We start from the raw sequence: 19,834 nt of genomic DNA, 5'->3' as shown, positions 1-19,834 counted from the left end.
AAGCAAATGGCACAATGCCATGACGGTGGGCTATGGGTCGGGAGGACCGAGTGCGACGCGAGGACGAAACGAAGCAAGAAACCCGGCCTGTCGCACAGGCACGGATGACGAAACGGAGGCAGAGAACGAAGCTGGACGCCTGGACTGGAGACGGTGGCCCTGGATCCGCCGCTGTCGTCCCACTGCCACGGACGCCCATCTGCCACGCACAGAATAATTAACCCCGCGACGTGCCGAGGACTGCGTCCAAGCTCGGCTGCCCCAAGTACCCGGCATGCATGTGTAGCAGTTCGCCCACGCTGCATAAACAACTCTATCTCAACGGCGACGACGCTCCCATCTTAACAGCCAGGAAGCTGGCGTCTTGCTTGTCCTTGTTCTTTTCCCACCCGGCTACCCCCGTCGTCGCCGCCGCTTTCCCCGTGGTTTCAGAGCTCCAGTCGGCTAGCTAGGCCGCCTGGCTAATCTCCCTGCCTTCTATAAGTACAGGTTCATTGTGTGCTGTGCTCCCAGCTCCATCACTGACACAAGAGAGCACGCTACTACTCATCACTCGCCAACGTGCAGAGATCAGGGAAGCGGCACTCCATCCACTGACTGACCGCTCATGGCGAAGGTCCACCTCTACGTCGCCGCGGCCTGCGCCGTCGTCCTCGCGCTCGCCACCCCGGCCCTCGCCGGTGACCCCGACATGCTGCAGGACGTCTGCCCGGCTGACTACGCCTCCCGTGAGTCAAAACCCGATCGGTCTTCTCAATAAAGCTAGCTTCCTGGCATCATCTGCTTCTTGTCCTGGTGGTCTTGTTCTTGTGTTTTTATATGTATCGCGACAAACAATCGACTTGCTGCTGACCCCGTACGTGCGTGTCGTGTCCGTGCAGCGGTGAAGCTGAACGGGTTCGCGTGCAAGGCGAACTTTTCGGCGGACGACTTCTTCTTCGACGGGCTGAGGAACCCGGGCAACACCAACAACCCGGCGGGCTCCGTGGTGACGGCGGCCAACGTGGAGAAGTTCCCGGGCGTGAACACGCTGGGCGTCTCCATGGCGCGCATCGACTACGCGCCGGGCGGCCAGAACCCGCCGCACACGCACCCGCGCGCCACCGAGATCATCTTCGTCCTCGAGGGCACGCTCGAGGTCGGCTTCATCACCACCGCCAACGCGCTCTTCACCAAGACCGTCACCAAGGGCGACGTCTTCGTCTTCCCGCGCGGCCTCGTCCACTTCCAGCAGAACAGGGGGCACGGCCCCGCCGCCGTCGTCGCCGCCTTCAACAGCCAGCTCCAGGGCACGCAGGCCATCGCCATGACGCTCTTCGGCGCCGTGCCGCCCGTGCCCTCCGACATCCTCGCCAAGGCCTTCCGCATCAGCAGCGGCGAGGTGGACCACATCAAGGCCAACTTCGCGCCCAAGTAGAGATCCAACGTCTGCATTCCCTTGATTTTCTCAATAATAAATCCCCGCGGTGTGCAGTTCGATTTGTTCGTCTTCGCTTGGTTTGGTTCGAGACATTGCTGACCACGCTTGTTACTGCTAATTTGTGCGGACCGGAGGGAGTTGCTTGTGCTCCGATAAATAAGATAAATAATCAATTCTATCGTCGTCTGGGTTGCTTTGACTTGGTCCTTCTCAACCGTGTCGGATTGTGCTTGCAAAATGTTTGAGAGATTAATAACAGCGATTTGCGCGGACGCCGTTGGCTGTCCTTGTCCCACGATTGTAGGCCATGAAGTCAACGGTTGACAAGATCGAGGTTCTAACCCGAGACTGATATTTATTTTGGGGACATGGGAAGTTCTCTTCTGTCCAACAAATGCTAAGACATAATTTAACCTAAGCAAAGTCAAATTTTGTAAGGCAGATAATTAGTCAAATTATAGACTTCTGTTCAAAATCATTTAAAGATGAAGTAGCCTTCCGAGGGTAATGAACAATACATAGCGAGATGAATTTAAAAAATAAAATACTACTTTGAAGGACTTGTCTTGCAGCTAAGTTACACAATATGTCCTTGATAGGAAAACTAAGCCGAATATCTACACATGATTTATTTAATAATATTGTAGTTATTTCAATGCTCTTGTTTTTAATTGTGTGTAAGGACCTCTTCTGATGTGTGATAGCATCTGAACATAGCATAGGGTACAACTAATATGATTGCAATTTATTTAAGAACTTAACAACTAGCTGTTGCTACCTATATATATAGTAGTATTGTTTGTTAGGATTAGAAGAAATTTAATGAAAGAGTTATTAGCTTCTAGAAGTAAAAAAATGGGAACGAGTAAAAAATGCTTCTAATTTCAGTATGGATTCTAGATAGAGTCCAAACTTTGAAACTTTCACTGACTTGCTCAACGAGCAATCTCCAGAATGTCCCGGAACCCCTGCTGGTGTGTAGATCTTTTTCGATGATCTTTCTCCCGCCCATCGTCGTTGGGAGGATTTTCTTGCCCGTCCTCGTTTCCTGAGTCTGCAACTTATATTTCCATACTGATATCCTCCTCCTTTGTATCCCTATCAACCATCCATGGATGGATGCTCCTCCTATTGCCAATAAAAAAATCTACCACCGATGTTCCTTCTACTACTACTAAAGCTCCAACCATCAATACTCCTCATCAACCTTCACTTATCCATGCTCTCCTCCATACCGGTATGGTCCTTCTCCATATAGATCCTATGGTGTTCCTCCTTCGTCCGCTCCGCCGTTTGGTGGTCCTTTTCCATATGGTGTTCGTCCTCCATTTTATCCTCATGTAGGCATAATAGTGCCCCAAGCAACCACAACGATGCTTCTTTGAACCAGTCCACTTCCTCCTGTGCTCATCAATTCCAACAATGAAGGGACTAGACAAAGAAGCATGATGAAATGTTGGTAAGCACATATATTTTTTCTGAATTCAACAAAATTTTTAGATCAACAATCATTTCTGAGTTCATAAATTTATAGGTCCTCGCCAGTTAGTCAGTACCCACAACTACACCATAGAAGCTCCTTGCCACCATACCCCCAAAAAGCTGAATAATCCGTGGATGCTCCTCTTGCTAATAAAAATCCTATCACCAACATTCCTACCATTGACACTCCTCCTTCTTAACCTTTCGTTATTCATATCCTCCTCCATACTCGTATGGGTATTCATATGGTGCTCCTCATCCATTTGCTCCTCCATTTGGTGCTCATCATGTATTTTGTCCGTGAATGTATGATAGTGTCCTAAAGCAGCCATAGCGATGTAGCTTCGAACCCGATCCACTTACTCTATTGCTACTCAATTCCATTGGTGAAGAGACTAGAGGAAGCTAATAGGCACACACATATATTTATAAACTGAACATAACTTTTAGGTTAACAACAAATTTTGAGTTCATAAATTTATAAGTCCACATGTGGCTACTGCACTCTGTGGACTCAGTTGAGGGCAATGACATGAATGGATCAATCTTCTAGGGCCAAATAGCCCGTATCTACAACTCCACAATAGAAGCTCCTCGCTACCGTACCCCAAGCAGCTAAAGGATCGGTGGTCGATAAATAACCGCAAGATCACCCTCTTCAATGGCTTCTACAACCGCTTGCATGTGGTCCGACTGAGCGAAGTGGATGATGCTATGCTCGTTGAATCAGCCAAAAGGAGCTTTAGCAACAAGCCTGATAAAACCGACTTCAAGCTGAAGCACAAATGACATGTCCTTCGCCATCAGCCTAGGTGGTGTGTGCAGCATAGTGACGACGACTCCAGAGATGGAAGCAAAAGATCGTGTCTCAACTTAGATGATGATTATAGCTCTGCATGGTTGGATAGTGGTAGTCCACCACGGTCTATTGGGTGCTATAGGAAAAAAAGCTCAACACCAAGAAAAAGGCCAGCAACAAAGTCTCATGTCATAAAAGCTAGTAAGGTCGCTTTGTGTGTACGTTTAAAGGCAATGTTTTCTATCTGGAGCATTAAGAGCCTTGAGTTTTTTTTATGTTTAACCCACTAGACACGGCTGAATACATAGCTTAAGATACCCATGGTATATACCTTATAATTTCATACTTTAGAGTCCTGACGCATTACGTGAACACTATTTGCCGTTCTCAGACTTTTTTCTGACCACGTGACGTGAACGAAGCTCACTATTCTGCAACGTCACAGCTCTCTTGTGGACGGGCGTACGGCTAGAAACGTCAGTGGGTAGGGGTACTGCTGATTTTGCTTCCATGGTTGGCGCATTGCTTGGTCTGTCACAGTCACGGGTGCCATGCTGGTTTGTCCAAAGGCTTATCCTTCCTCGGTGAAGGCACTCCGTATTACGATGAATTTTTTATTGGACTGTCCAGGTATACTTGCTGGACAATGTCCTCAAGGGCTCGTTCAATGGGCTAGGCCCGCTCTCTCGTCTGGTCTCGTGTGGTACAAGGGCCTTGGCCTTGCCCGTGAGATTCGCTCATCAGAAAAACTGCTAGGTTCTTTCATCTGTGCATCTGTGTGAAGATTGGTGCCGCCTGCTTTCTTCTGCAAGGTTCGTTCAGGGAATAATCGATCTTTTACCGCTGTGACTGTTGCCTTCTTACTATTACGTCGGTTGTTTATGCTTATGATTTGTGTATCCATCTATGTTTATGATTTATGAGCCCGATGGTAAAATTTTCGAAGCTCACTGATAATAACGGTAAGATAGCAAATCTCTCGTTCTTTGAGCGTTCCGACGATGAAAGGTTACTTGGATTAGATTATACTTCCCCACACCACCGGGATGGGGTTTGCTACTGATCCACATTCTTTTGATTGTCTCCAGAGACTTGGAAAAGTAGAGTAGATTTGTCCAGTTCTGTATGAGTTATTATTTCAGCTGTCATTGTAATCGAAGTACCCCGAGTAGAAGCCTTTTCGTGCTAGTGGGTAGGAATCGATTCTTTGCATCAGTCACTTGTTATCTGTTTCATGCCAATCTCCTTATAATATACATAGCTTGGATCTGTTTATTTTTCCTTCAATTAATCACCACTACGAGATCTTCAAGCCTTATTCTGTAGCAGAGTTCTCTTTTGGTTTGGGGGCAACTAAAATTTAGTCACTTTTAGTCCCTGAAGAAGCAAATATGATGACTAAAGTGGAATGACTAAAATTAAGTTATCTAGTCACTAAGGAGGTGACTAAAAGAGACTAAAGAAGTATTTTTATCTCACTTGTCCTCTTCTCTTTCTTAGTGCAGCAGACATCCACTAATTAATAGAGGTAAAGCAATTATTATTCACTTCAATTAATGTTTTTTAGTCAAGTTTAGTCACTGAAACCAAACGAGTTATTTTAGTGATTAAACTAAAGTTTAGTCAGATGACTAAAGGAATCAAACAGTTCTTAGTTGTTCATGTTCTAGGATAAACTGATCTGCCTAAATGATTGCTACTACGGACATTTCAGGCAACAAATACGTAACTGAAACAGTATAGCGAAAACACCGGCTATCTAAAATGATGAAGCACTACAAAACTTGAATCGCTCCTGATCAGATTCAGATGCACAACATACACCATGGGCAAAATCTGATGAAGCAGCAGAAAGCTGAAGGGACGTCTCCTACGCGTGCGTGTTGCAATCGTCGCAGTAGAAATCGTTGCGCTGGAGGAGGGACCTCGTCGGCCCGACCGCTGCACCCGCCTTGCCGCCGCTGCAAACGCAACCGCAACCGCAGCGGCGCCCACGACCCCCGAGGCTTGCGCGCGTGTCGTGCTCGTCGCTGCCCATTCTGCTCAGGCTCCGGCTCCGGATCCGGCCAAACCGATGAATGATTCTGATGCTTCCCCAGCACGAAGGGCGGGCCGCTCTGGAGGAGGACGACGAGAAGGATACCCTGTCCCTGATGTTGTTGGCATCCTTCCCCTCCGACGACGGGGAAGGGGCCGGTTGCGGCAGAGGAGGGTCGTCAGCGTTGGCGTCCCGGTTTACCTCCGTCGCCATTCCTATCCTCCCTCCTAGCGTGCATGCGCGCGCGAGAAGCAGGGACAGGATGGAGGCGGCCTTGGATGATGGATAGATCGGATCAGAACCACAGGGCACGCAAAGGTGTCAGCAAGGAGATGGAGGAGAGAGAGACGGGGGGCAGGGGAAGCCGGCACGGCCGCACGGGGCCTTGTGCTGCTGCGGAGAGGAATCGGTGCCGTTCCGGCGTTCCCATCCAATTCCAACCCAACCTCCTGTGCCTTCTTCCTCCCCACTCCGCCCATCCACGTATTGACAGTTGACTGATGGATATCGGGTTTAGAAATACCCACGGTTTATTTTCTCGCTATTTTTTTTTGTTTTCGCTACTAGCCGACAAATAGATTTCGTTCGGATTTTAAATAGATTTCGATTCAAAATATAAAATACAAAAAACAAATTTTGGCCAATAAAATGAAATTCGGATCATGGCAAATGTAATTGTCCGATTTTTTTGTATTTTGGCCCTTTCATGGGAAAAAAATCACGTTTGGATCCTAAAAAAAATTAATGTCATTTTTGTACCCTTTGCTCGGCGCTAGAGCCCATGGCACCGAGGTAACACAGGTCGGCGCCATGGTCTATGGCGCCGAGCGCTGATGTGGCGCTGGCGACCACGGCTGACGTGTTAGCCTGCGTGGGCACCTAGCTCAGCGCCATAGATCTTGGCGCCGAGCTAGGATTTAGCCGCACGGTCCGTTTCTTCACCGCGTTTATGTTCTCTGTTCCTTCACCGCGTTGTTCTGCCCGCGCCGCCTCTTCTCACCGCCGGCCCCGCAGCCGCGAGCCTCGCCGCCGCAGCCTCTGCCAGCCCCGCCGCCGCAGCGAGGTCCCCATCGCCACCGCGTCGTCCTCCGCGCCCCCCCCCCGCCGCCGGTCGCTCCTCCGCGCGGCCCGCCGCCCCTGTGACCTCCTCCGCGCCGCGAGTTCCGCCCGCCCCACCCCCTCGTGCTTGCTCTGCGAGCTCCTCGTCGCCGCGAGCCGTCCTCCACGAGCTCCCCGCCGCCCCTCGTCGATGCGTGTCGTCCTCCCCGAGCTCCCCGCCGCGAGTTCCCCGCCGCCGCGAGTTCCCCGCCGCCGCGAGTGGTAATTGTGCATCCCCACAAAGTTCATAGTTACATATAATTTATAGTTAATTCATAATTAATTCATAGTTAATTCATAATTGATTCATAGTTACAACGTAATTCATAGTTACATTTTTTACAAGAGAGTATTGTTTTAAAGATATATACACCAAACATATAGAGGAATAAGGCCGACGTGAGATTTTGACTGTTACATTGTTTATCATATGGTTAGCATTTGTTTATTATGTAGTTGTCGTGATGTTTTGTGTGTTGGCAACCATCACGTTGTCGTTTCTTTGCAGGTTTTAGAAACCTCACTTTATAGGGGAGGTGCTGCCGAATTTTTATTGACAGTAGTTTTTTTGTACATATGTGTCCTTCCGACTACCTTCGTCACCGTTAGCTTGACTCGTACGCGATCTCAGGTATACATTGTTTTCGTACATTATTCATAGATTATATAATTTCGTTTAATATGTACTATATAGTTAGTAGTTAATAACTAGTTATTATTTATTTATTACTTAGTAAGTATTTAGGCTTCAGTACCTTGGCATTATTGAGTTAGTAATCCATGTTTGCAATAGATGGACACCCTAGTGACACTATACCATGGAGGAAGCGTGGAGACAGATGTTTATGGGAATGCTAGTTTTTATGGTATGAAGAACGTGACCATGATGTTCAATGAAAGACCCTCTTTTGCCCAGATTTTCGCTCGAGCTTGTGAGGAGTTCAGGGTTTGTTGACCCATATTACATCTGGGATAGTTGTCCGACGGTTGATCTCCATTGCCTCAGAAGATGATTGGGTGAGATATGTCAGAATTGTGAAGACGATTGTTCCACCATGTTTGGATGTGGTTGTTCGAAAGTTATCTGTTAGTCATTGCGATGCTCCAGTCGGGTTGTCTCCACAAATGCCAAATGCATCTCGTATTGAAGCTCCTTTGCTAGAGCTTCCGGAAGAAGTGGTTGTTGTGCCGATGCTCAATCGAGCCCGAACGAGTATGAGATTTCTCGTCGTCTTCACGACGTATGTGGGGCTTCTAATCCGGTGGTAACCCCCCAGGAGATCCCATTGACCTAGGATCCAATTCAGGATCATCCTAGTAAGTGTCTTGAACACGTTGTTCGTATCCATCGTTATTTCGTTTGATTAGACTTTTTAATGTAGTATTTCCTCCTTCGACGCGATGCAGGATCTCCACTACTAGATAATGGTGCTTATCTTGATGTGCCTGTATCATACAATATGGAAAACATATGCAGGGCATCAAATAGTGTTGATGTTCAGATTGAGGATGAGGAGGAGCCATATGAGGCTGCACGGGCCTTAGATTTTGATGATGACCGTCCGGTTCAAGAAATGACCGAGCAAGAAATTGAACTCATAAGATGTTTGTGTCCCGAGCGTGACCCTGCAGTACATGAATTTAGCAGTCTAAGTCATTCCACCGGTGCATATGCAGAAGGACGTGATGATGAACTGCTAGAGGCTCCGAATAACGTCGATAGCATTGAGATTAAGGTAGGCTTACTTTTCAAGGACCTGCCTACACTGAGACGATGGCTTCTGGAGGAGATGAGGTATGATGACAGGTACACTCCTCTCCTATAGAGGGATGGCTTGGACGTCGTATCGTTCCAGGTTCGCCGTGGACTGCCCACTTTCAACCCAGCGGCGTTGACGGCTCTGGTCGACAGGTAAATACTTCTATATTTGTTTAACTTTTACAATAATCACATCTACTTTGCATACTAATGATTTTGTATTCATTTGTCTTCCAATAGGTGGCGGCCAGAGACTCACACTTTCCACCTTCCCTACGGTGAGATGACTGTGACGCTGGAAGATTGCCAGAAGATTCTTGGTCTCAGCATTATGGGTCGTCTAGTGACCGGTCAGGCAGCACCAGGTGGTTGGAGGCAGAGGGTGGAGGCCTTCCTTGGGAGACTGCTTCCTGATGACCTATGAGGTAGCCACAACACCGGAGTCCCACTCACCTGGCTTAGGTAGGCTTTTGGGGAGTGTCCACCTGGTGCAGACGAGCAGACGATTGGCTACCATTGTCGAGCTTGGATTCTCCACCTGTTTGGTTCAGTTCTTTTTCCAGACGTGACAGGCGACAACACATCATGGATGTTTCTGCCTTGCCTGACTGACTGGGATACAACAGGAGGTTACAGCTGGGCTTCTGCAGTGTTGGCCTTCCTCTACAGGCAACTTTGCGAGGCTTGTCGTCGTTCGTCGAGGACCGCTAGCTTAGGTGGGTGTGTCTACCTGTGGATGTGGGCACACATACCCGTCAGTCAACCCAGAGAGTTTGCTCCTCGTCAGTGGTTCGTGGTAGCCGGACATCGGCTTAAGCCCACGACTGCCTACCACTGGGACTAGGTCGAGGAGCCATTCGCACGACACCAGCGTGCATACGTGGAGTACTCAAACGAGCTCGACGCACTTACTCCTTCGATGGTGAGTTGTCTACTTTTATCTTTTTTTCTTAAGAGGTTGGTAAAATGACTATAAACTTATATGTGAATTCTAATACTTTTCCAGGTGACCTGGCAACCGTATCTTGATCCATATTTCGCCAGCATACAGTTGAGCAGTGTGTGCTCAATAGACGAGAACATCTACCTAATGAGGTGTCCCCTCATTTGTTTTTATGCTGTTGAGTACCACTTGCCCCACAGAGTTGCTCGACAGTTCGGATTGCGACAGGAGGTTCCGGTGGAGCCCTTCTCGACTTCAATAGAACTTCATAAGTGAGTGACTTTGTCCACTTGTTATTCTAACTTTTATTTCAAATATGCAATGAGTTACTAATATATGTGTCTAACTTTTGCAGGTTCGACAGACAGAGGCAAAAGAAGGTCACGAACTTCGAGACCCACCACCGTGATTATATTGATGAATGGGATCAGCATGGGGATCTAAACTATGTCAACGACCAGCCGCACACAAACTACCACTTCCGAAGGTATTTGATTTGGTATGCTGGTGTGACTAGGTGCAAGCTTAAGGGACAGTGGACAGCTGCAGACTATGCAGAGCAAGAATCGTCAGACGACGAAGACACTGCGTTCGACATAGCTGCTCGTCTAGGGTCCAAAATTGAGGCTGCTCCAATCCTTGACAGAGTGGTACCTATTTCTTTACTAAAATTAGAGATTTTAATTCAATGCATTATGTATTGTTTTGTGCATCCTAATGTTCTAACTTGTGAATAGGGAAACTCTATGCTCATATCTGTTGTTGAACTTGAGCGTATCTCACAGAGAACTTCAGACAGTACTACACTTTCGTTACTATCAGTGAGTATGAATGTTTAGAAGCAAACTTGTTTATTTGTATGTTCTAACATATGTGTCGGGCACCGTAATTAGGGGTACCCCCAATGCTCCTTAATCCGGCTGGAAAACATCTTCAGAACAAACCATACACGGCTGATAAAGCGCGGTTCAAATCAAGGCCACGTCTACCGAGGGACGCGACCTCATCCGAGCCCAGCCTCGGGCGGGAACAGTAGTCCCGGACGGATTCACGCCTCGCCCGAGGGTCCCCTCAGTCAGCAGACGCACCCTCGGCTCGCCCGCAACCTAGCTCGGACAGACTTTGTCGTGCAGCGACCTTGGCCAAATTGCCTTACAAGTCGACCGTATCGCATGCGCATTTAATGCGAGATTGCCTGACACCTTATCCTGACACGCGTGCCTCAGTCGCCAACTGTCGGTGTTTCGACCCCGGGGGTCCCTGGACCAACGAGTAAAATTGTCGCTGCGTGCCCTAGCCCAGATGGGTTGGCGCGAGATGGAACACAAGGGGGGAAACCGCGGCTCGTGTTATCCTGCGCCAGAGGAGGATGCGCTTGCAGTAGGGGGTTACAAGCGGTCGCGCGGGAGGTCTCCGCCTCGCCCGACCCCAGGGCCTGGCCTCAACCTCGACCTCGGGAGGAATCACGTCCTCGCTCGACCCCGGTCTCGGCCTCAGGAGGAGTCTCCGCCTCGCCCGACCTTGGGTTCGGACCGGCCACGCCGCAGGGGGTACATCATTACCCTACCCCTAGCTAGCTAAGGCTACGGGGGAACAAGACCGGCGTCCCATCCAGGCTCGCCCCGGTAACAAGTAATGATGGCTCCCCGCGTGCGTCCATGACGACGGTGGTTCTCAGCCCCCTACGGAAGCAAGGAGACGTCAGCAAGGTCCCAACAGCCCCGACAGCTGTGCTTCTACAAGGCTCAAACGCTCCTCCGACGGCCACGACACCGCGTACACAGGACTCTAGCACCTCTCCGACAGCCACGTTGGCATGTACATAGGGACACATTTCTCGGGGTTGAGTTTCACGCCCTTCGCCCTCAGACACTTGAATGTCATTTCAAGGTCAGAGAGAAGGTCAGAGGCTTTCTTCGTCTTGACTACGATGTCATCGACGTAAGCCTCGACCGTTCGGCCGATGTGCTCTCCGAACACGTGGTTCATGCACCTTTGGTATGTCGCACCTGCATTCCTCAAACCAAATGGCATGGTAGTATAGCAGTACATGCCAAAAGGTGTGATGAAAGAAGTCGCGAGCTGGTCGTACTCTTTCATCTTGATTTGGTGATACCCTGAGTAGGCGTCGAGGAATGACAGGGTTTCGCACCCAGCAGTGGAATCCACGATTTGATCGATGCGAGGCAGAGGGTAGGGAACCTTCAGACATGCTTTGTTTAGACTAGTGTAGTCTACACACATCCTCCACTTCCACCTTTCTTTTTCACTCTCGACCCAAGCAATGACGCCTGCAAGCAAGTCCGGATCGGCTCCGAGCTCGACCCCAAATAGGAAGCAGTGCTCGTCGACTTTCTCCGCGCAAACGACGAGGTGTTTGCGTGGAGTCCTTCGGACATGCCCGGCATACCGAGGGATGTCGCCGAGCACTCACTGGATATCAGAGCCGGTGCCCGACCCGTGAAGCAGCCTCTGCGCCATTTCGACGAAGAAAAGCGCAGAGCCATAGGCGAGGAGATCCACAAGCTGATGGCTGCAGGGTTCATCAAAGAGGTATTCCATCCTGAATGGTTAGCCAACCCTGTGCTTGTGAAAAAGAAAGGTGGGAAGTGGAGGATGTGTGTAGACTACACTGGTCTAAACAAAGCATGTCCGAAGGTTCCCTACCCTCTGCCTCACATCGATCAAATCGTGGATTCCACTGCTGGGTGCGAAACCCTGTCATTCCTCGACGCCTACTCAGGGTATCACCAAATCAAGATGAAAGAGTCCGACCAGCTCGCGACTTCTTTCATCACACCTTTTGGCATGTACTGCTATACTACCATGCCATTTGGTTTGAGGAATGCAGGTGCGACATACCAAAGGTGCATGAACCACGTGTTCGGAGAGCACATCGGCCGAACGGTCGAGGCTTACGTCGATGACATCGTAGTCAAGACGAAGAAAGCCTCCGACCTTCCCTCTGACCTTGAAACGACATTCAAGTGTCTGAGGGCGAAGGGCGTGAAACTCAACCCCGAGAAATGTGTATTTGGAGTCCCCCGAGGCATGCTCCTGGGGTTCATTGTCTCTAAGTGGGGCATCGAGGCCAACCCGGAGAAATTCGACCCCGGGGGGTCCCTGGACCGACGAGTAAAATTGTCGCTGCGTGCCCCAGCCTAGATGGGTTGGCGCGAGATGGAACACAAAGGGTGGTCGCGCGGGAGGACGGGCTGACGAACTGGCTCACACACTCTCTCTCCCTTGCGAACGCTTGTAACCCCTACTGCAAGCGCATCCTCCTCTGGCGCAGGATAACACGAGCCGCGGTTCCCCCCCTTTGTGTTCCATCTCGCGCCAACCCATCTGGGCTGGGGCACGCAGCGACAATTTTACTCGTCGGGAGGTCGAAGTGACCGCAGTCACTTCGCCCCTTTACTGACCGATCTGACAGGAAAACAACGTTGTTCGCCCTGCTCCGGCTACTGTGCCAACCACCAGGGTAACACTGAGTCACGATCTCCCACGAGTTCGGCCTCGGGCGCAACAGGGAGCTCCGCCTCGCCAAACCTCAGGCCTCGGCCTCAGCCTCGGCCTCGGGAGAAGGTCTCCGCCTCACCCGACCCCAGGCCTCGGCCTCAGCCTCGGCCTTGGGAGGAGTCACAACCTTGCCCGACCTCAGCCTCGGCCTCAGGAAAAGTCTCTGCCTCGCCCGACCTGGGCCTCGGACCGACTACGCTACAAGGGATACATCATTACCCTACTCTTAGCTAGCTGCCTCAGGCTACGAAGGAACAAGACCGGTGTCCCATCTAAGGTTACTCCGGCAACAGGTAATGATGGTTCCCCGCGTGCGCCCATGACGTCGGATCGCTCTCAACCTGCTACGGAAGCAAGGAAACGTCAGCAGGATCCATGCCGCACCGACATCTGTGCTTCTACAGGGCTCAAGGCCCTTCTCCGACGGCCACGTTAGCTCGTGTACAGGGCTCAAGGCGCTTCTCCGCCAGCCACGTTAGCACATAGCTACACCCCATTCTACAGCTGGGCATCTCCTTGTATCTATAAAAGGGGATGTCCAGGGCCTTCCTGAGGGAGGGACGCGACGTTGAGGGGGTTCACGTTCAGGTTCACGCTGAGATACATTCACGTTGACACAGGACGTGGACATAGCGGGAACGCAGAGACTCTCTCTCTCGCTCTTGCCCTCGCTCTCTCGCGACGCTTGTAACCCCTACTACGAGCACCCCGGTGCAATATAACATAAGCCTCATTTCCCTCTTGTGTTCCATCTTGCATCAACCCATCTGGGCAGGGACACGCAACAACAAATTTATTGGTCGGTTGATGGTCCTCGCGGGTCCGAAACGCCGATAGTTGGCGCGCCGGGTAGGGGCTCGCTGCGTGTTAACGAACACTTTTCTGTTGAGTTCCAGATGGGTAGCCTCCAGCAGCCTCTTCAGCAGGGGACGGTGCTCCGCTTTGGGAGTCTCGAGTTCATGTCCCTTGACGGCAGCTACAACATGGTACTCCTTCCCCCGCAGCGCGACAGCAATAACGGTCGTCGGCTCGCCCGGCGGCGGCGAACTCGACGACGACTTCCCACCGTGGCAGAAGAGGCACACCCGGGTTTGCCCCGCCACCCTCCTCACCGGAGGAGGAGGAGACGGGGCAACCGTGGCCATGCAGGAGGTGGCACCTCATCGGCTGTCGGGCCAGAGCGAGTCGATGACGCTGGCACCCCTGCGGGGGCCATGTCGGGTGTTGTCCTCGCACCTGAGACAACGACGGGTGTCGCTTCCCTGCAACGTGCCAACCCCAAGCGGACTGATGACGCCAGCACCCTCGCGAAGGACTTGCTGGGCGTTAGCCTCGTACCTGAGATAACGGTGCAGTCCGTCCCCGATGCGACTTCACCACCATCCATCGACCAAAAGGTACCGTCTATTTTCCACCCTGTCCCTTTTAGATTCAGCTTCGATCCACCAAGCGACCCCTCTTCGGTGAGCGCTTTCGCTAGGGCATACCCTGACCTTCCAGGGTATCATATGTGGTCATCTTGGGACCGACTGACGGCCGTCTCAACCTCCGGATCCATGGGTTCTGAGGAAGACGATGACTCCGACTTCGGTTGGGATTTCTCTGGGCTCAGTGATCCCAGTGCCATGCGAGACTTCATGTCCGCGTGTGACTACTGCCTCTCCGGCTGCTCCGACGATGGCCACAGCCTCGGCGATGAGGGTCACGACCCAAGCCGCGAGTGTCTCCACATCGATCAGGGGGATCACGGTGAAGACAACCACCTCGGCATGCCGCAAGATGACAACGCCCCTGTGCCTGTGTCTCGCGTTGACATCCCGTGGGAGCTAGCTGTGGTCCCAGTCCCTACGGGGGGTCAGGACACACAGCTCGAGCAATTCCGCGAGATGCAGGCCAAGCTCGACGAAGAAGCGGGGCAGCTTGTGCAGCTCCGACAAAACATCGAGCAAGAGTGGGCATGCTGAGCACTTGACGGAGGAGCACGTCATCAGGCCTGGGACGCCCAACGCCACATCGTCGACAACGGAGGAGCATGGCTAGAGCATCTACATCCTGCGCAGATCTCCGACTGGGACGACCTGGTCAAGGCCTTCGCGGGAAACTTCCAAGGTACGTACATGCGCCCTGGGAACTCATGGGATCTCCGAAGCTGCCGCCAGCAGCTAGGGGAATCCCTGCGAGAGTACATCTGGCGGTTTTCGAAGCAGCGCACCGAGCTGCCCAACATCACCGACTCGGATGTCATCGGGGCATTCCTCGCCGGCACCATGTGTCGGGACCTGGTGAGCAAATTGGGGCGCAAGACTCCCACCAAGGCGAGCGAATTGATGGACATCGCCACCAAGTTCGCCTCTGGTCAGGAGGCGGTCGAAGCCATCTTCCGGAAGGACAAGTAGCCTCAGGGAAGACAGAAGGAAGACGCCCTCAAGGCGTCCGTCCAGCGTGGCCCGAAAAAGAAGGCCAAAAAGAAGGCGCAAGCAAAGCGTGACAGCGTTGATGCGGATCTCGTCGCTGCGATTGAGCATAGGAACCCTCGGAAGCCTCCCGGAGGAGTCAACACGTTTGACAAGATGCTCAAGGAGTCGTGCCCCTATCACAGGTGTCCCGTCAAGCACACCCTTGAGGAGTGCGACATGCTCCGGCGTTACTTCATCAAGGCGAGACCCTCGGTAGAAGGTGGCAAGGACCAAGGCAACAACAAGAAGGGGGCGACAAGGAAGAGGAGTTCCCGGAGGTCCACGACTGCTTCATGATCTACAGCGGACAGGTGGCGAATGCCTCGGCTCGACACCACAAGCAGGAGCGCCGGGAGGTCTGCTCGGTGAAGGTAGCGGCGCCGGTCTACCTAGACTGGTCCGACAAGCCCATCACCTTCAACCAAAGCGACCACCCCGACTATGTGCCGAGCCCAGAAAGGTACCCGCTCGTCGTCGACCCCGTCATCGGCAACGCTAGGCTCACCAAGGTCCTCATGGACGGAGGCAGCAGCCTCAACATCATCTACGCCGAGACCCTAGGGCTCTTGGGGATAGATCTGTCCATGATCTAGGCCGGTGTAGCACCCTTTCACGGGATCGTCCCCGGTAAGCGCGTCCTGCCCCTTGGGCAACTTGATTTGCCCGTCTGCTTCGGAACTCCCTCCAACTTCCACCGGGAAACCCTCACGTTCGAGGTGGTCGGGTTCCGAGGAACCTATCACGCGGTGCTGGGAAGACCATGCTACACCAAGTTCATGGACGTCCCCAACTACATGTACCTCAAGCTCAAGATGCTGGGCCCCAAGGGAATCATCACCGTCGGATCCACGTACCGCCACGCTTACGAGTGTGACGTGGAATGCGTGGAGTACGCGGAGGCCATCGCCGAGTCCGAGGCCCTCATCGCCGACCTGGATTGGCTCTCCAAGGAGGCGCCTGATGCGAAGCGCCACGCCGGCAACTTCGAACCGGCCGAGGCAGTTAAATCCGTCTCTCTCGACCCCAACAACGATGCCTGCAAGCAAGTCAGGATCGGCTCCGAGCTCGACCCCAAATTGGAAGCAGTGCTTGTCGACTTTCTCCGCGCAAATGCCGATTTTTTTGCGTGGAGTCCCTCAGACATGCCAGGCATATCGAGGGATGTCTCCGAGCACTCGCTGGATATCCGAGCTGGTGCCCAACCCGTGAAGCAGCACCTGCGCCGCTTTGATGAAGAGAAGCGTAGAGCCATAGGCGAGGAGGTCCACAAGCTGATGGCTGCAGGGTTCATCAAAGAGGTATTCCATCCCGAATGGCTAGCCAACCCTGTGCTCGTAAAGAAAAAAGGTGGGAAATGAAGGATGTGCGTAGACTACACTGGTTTAAACAAAGCATGTCTGAAGGTTCCCTACCCTCTGCCTCGCATCGATCAAATTGTGGACTCCACTGTTGGGTGCGAAACCCTGTCATTCCTCGACGCCTATCCAGGTTATCATTAAATCAAGATGAAAGAGTCCGACCAGCTCGCGACTTCTTTCATCACACCCTTTGGCATGTATTGTTATATTACTATGCCATTTGGCTTGAGGAATGTAGGTGCAACCTACCAAAGGTGCATGAACCATGTGTTCGGGGAGCACTTCGGTAGAACGGTCGAGGCTTACGTCGATGACATCGTTGTCAAGACAAGAAAAGCCTCCGACCTCCTCTCCGACCTCGAAGTAACTTTCGGGTGCCTGCGTGCAAAAGGCGTAAAACTCAATCATGAGAAGTGTGTCTTTGGAGTCCCCCGAGGCATGCTCCTTGGGTTCATCGTCTCCGAGCGAGGCATCGAGGCCAACCCGGAGAAGATCGCAGCCATCACCAACATGGGACCCATCAAAGATTTAAAAGGAGTACAAAGGGTCATGGGATGCCTTGCGGCTCTGAGCCGCTTCATCTCGCACCTTGGAGAGAAAGGATTACCCTTGTACCGCCTCTTAAGGAATGCCGAGCGCTTCACTTGGACCCCCGAGGCCGAGGAAGCCCTCAGAAACTTAAAGGCACTCCTTACTAACGCGCCCATCTTGGTGCCCCCCGCTGCGGGAGAAGCCCTCTTAATCTACATAGCCGTAACCACTTAGGTGGTCAACGTCGCGATCATAGTCGAGAGACAAGAAGAGGGGCATGCACTGCTCGTCCAGAGGCCAGTCTACTTCATCAGTGAGGTGCTATCCGAGACCAAGATCCGCTACCCACAAATCCAGAAGCTACTGTACGCAGTAATTCTGACGCGACAAAAGTTGCGACACTACTTCGAGTCTCATGCGGTGACTGTGGTGTCATCCTTCCCCCTGGGAGAGATCATCCAGTGCCGAGAGGCCTCGGGTAGGGTAGCAAAATGGGCAGTGGAACTCATGGGCGAAACAATCTCATTTGCCCCTCGGAAGGCCATAAAGTCCCAAGTCTTGGCGGACTTCCTGGCTGAATGGGTCGACACCCAGTTGCCGACATCTCCAATCCAGGCCGTACTTTGGACCATGTACTTCGATGGGTCGCTGATGAAAACAGGAGCAGGTGCTGGCTTGCTCTTCATCTCACCCCTCGGGAGACATGTGCGCTACGTGCTGCGCCTCCATTTTCCAGCGTCAAACAACGTGGCCCAGTACGAGGCTTTGGTTAATGGGTTGCACATCGCCGTCGAGCTAGGAGTTCGGTGCCTCGACGCTCGGGGCGACTCGCAGCTCGTCATTGACCAAGTCATGAAGAACTCCCACTGTCGCGATCAAAAAATGGAGGCCTATTGCGACGAAGTTCGGTGCTTGGAAGATAAGTTCCATGGGCTGGAACTCAACCATGTTGCTCGACGGTACAACGAGACCGCGGATGAGCTGGCTAAAATAGCCTTGGGGCGAACGACAGTTCCCCCGGACTTCTTCTCCAGGGACATATATCAACCATCCATGAAACTCGACGACGCGCCTGAACCCGACGAGACCTCGGCCCAGCCCGAGGTACCCTCGGCCGCCAAGGGTGAGGCCTTGCCATCGAGGGAGAGCGGAATGGGGTTGCACCAAACCAAAACTGGCAGACCCCGTACCTGCAATATCTCCTCCGAGGAGAGATGCCCCTCGACAAGGCCGAAGCTCGTCGACTGGCTCGGCGCACCAACTTGTTCGTTTTACTGGGTGATTAAAAAGAGTTGTACCACCGCAGCCCCTCAGGCATTCTCCAACGTTGCATATCCATCGCCCAAGGACAAGAGCTGTTACAAGAAATACACTCGGGGGCTTGCGGTCACCATGCAGCACCTCGGACCCTCGTCGGAAACGCCTTCCGACAAGGTTTCTACTGGCCGACCGCAGTGGCCGACGCCACTAGGATTGTACGCTCCTGCCAAGGGTGTCAATTCTACGCGAGACAGACGCACCTGCTCGCTCAGACCCTGCAAACAATACCCATCACTTGGTCGTTTGTCGTATGGGTCTGGACCTTGTCGGTCCCTTGCAGAAGGCACCCGGGGGCTTCAAGCACCTGCTGGTCGCCATCGACAAATTCTCCAAGTGGATCGAGGTTCGACCCTTAACCAGCATCGGGCCCGAGCAGGTGGTGGCGTTCTTCACAAATATCATCCATCGCTTTGGGGTCCCAAACTCCATCATCACCGACAATGGCACGCAGTTCACTGGGAAAAAGTTCCTGGACTTCTGCGAAGGCCACCACATCCGTGTGGACTGGGCCGCCGTAGCTCACCCAATGACAAATGGGCAGGTGGAGCGCGCCAACGGTATGATTTTGCAGGGACTAAAGCCGAGGATCTACAATGACCTCAATAAGTTCGGCAAGTGATGGATAAAAGAGCTACCCTCGGTGGTTTGGAGTCTGAGGACGACGCCGAGCCGGGCCACGGGTTTCTCACCGTTCTTTCTAGTCTATGGGGCCGAGACCATCCTACCCACGGACTTAGAATACGGTTCCCCGAGGACAAAGGCTTATGACTACCAAAGCAACCAGACCAACCGAGAAGATTCGTTGGACCAGCTGGAAGAGGCTCGAGATGTGGCCTTACTACACTCGGCGCGATATCAGCAGTCTCTGCTACGCTACCACGCCCGAAGGGTTTGGCCCCGAGGCTTCTAAGTGGGAGACTTGGTACTTCAGCTGCGACAAGACGCCCGAGGGTGCCACAAGCTTACTCCTCCCTGGGAGGGGCCCTTCATCATCGCCAAGATTTTGAAGCCTGGGACATACAAGCTGGCCAACGATCAAGGCGAGGTCTACAACAACGCTTGGAACATTGAACAACTACGTCGCTTTTACCCTTAAAATGTTTCAAGT

At 52.3% G+C, this 19,834-nt stretch overlaps 2 protein-coding genes across 3 annotated transcripts; one reads left to right on the top strand and one right to left on the bottom strand.

Moving 5' to 3' along the window:
- Nucleotides 1-244: 244 nt before the first annotated feature.
- LOC100273935 (rhicadhesin receptor) lies at nucleotides 245-1,634 on the top strand. Of its 2 annotated transcripts, NM_001324211.1 has the most exons (3): nucleotides 319-489; nucleotides 568-728; nucleotides 882-1,632. In NM_001324211.1, exons 2-3 carry the CDS (start codon nucleotides 608-610, stop codon nucleotides 1,415-1,417), a joined length of 657 nt encoding a protein of 218 aa, NP_001311140.1. In that variant the 5' UTR covers nucleotides 319-489; nucleotides 568-607; the 3' UTR covers nucleotides 1,418-1,632. The 2 variants fall into 2 exon arrangements, with proteins under 2 accessions (NP_001141799.1, NP_001311140.1); NM_001148327.2 differs by having other exon boundaries at nucleotides 245-728; nucleotides 882-1,634.
- Nucleotides 1,635-5,358: 3,724 nt separating this feature from the next.
- Nucleotides 5,359-6,222, bottom strand: LOC100276698 (uncharacterized). Its single transcript, NM_001150425.2, has one exon. It carries the CDS (start codon nucleotides 5,950-5,952, stop codon nucleotides 5,572-5,574), a length of 381 nt encoding a protein of 126 aa, NP_001143897.2. The 5' UTR covers nucleotides 5,953-6,222; the 3' UTR covers nucleotides 5,359-5,571.
- Nucleotides 6,223-19,834: the final 13,612 nt, after the last annotated feature.

This window comes from Zea mays, chromosome 3 (assembly GCF_902167145.1).
Source record: "Zea mays cultivar B73 chromosome 3, Zm-B73-REFERENCE-NAM-5.0, whole genome shotgun sequence".
In the NCBI taxonomy this organism is placed as follows: domain Eukaryota; kingdom Viridiplantae; phylum Streptophyta; class Magnoliopsida; order Poales; family Poaceae; genus Zea; species Zea mays.
This window is presented reverse-complemented; position numbering and strand designations above follow the sequence as displayed.

Coding starts and splice junctions, on each gene's coding strand:
- LOC100273935 (NM_001148327.2), top strand. CDS start 608: ATGGCGAAGGTCCACCTCTACGTCGCCGCGGCCTGCGCCGTCGTCCTC. Junction 729..881: donor CCCGGCTGACTACGCCTCCC/GTGAGTCAAAAC, acceptor GTGTCCGTGCAG/CGGTGAAGCTGAACGGGTTC.
- LOC100276698 (NM_001150425.2), bottom strand. CDS start 5,952: ATGGCGACGGAGGTAAACCGGGACGCCAACGCTGACGACCCTCCTCTG.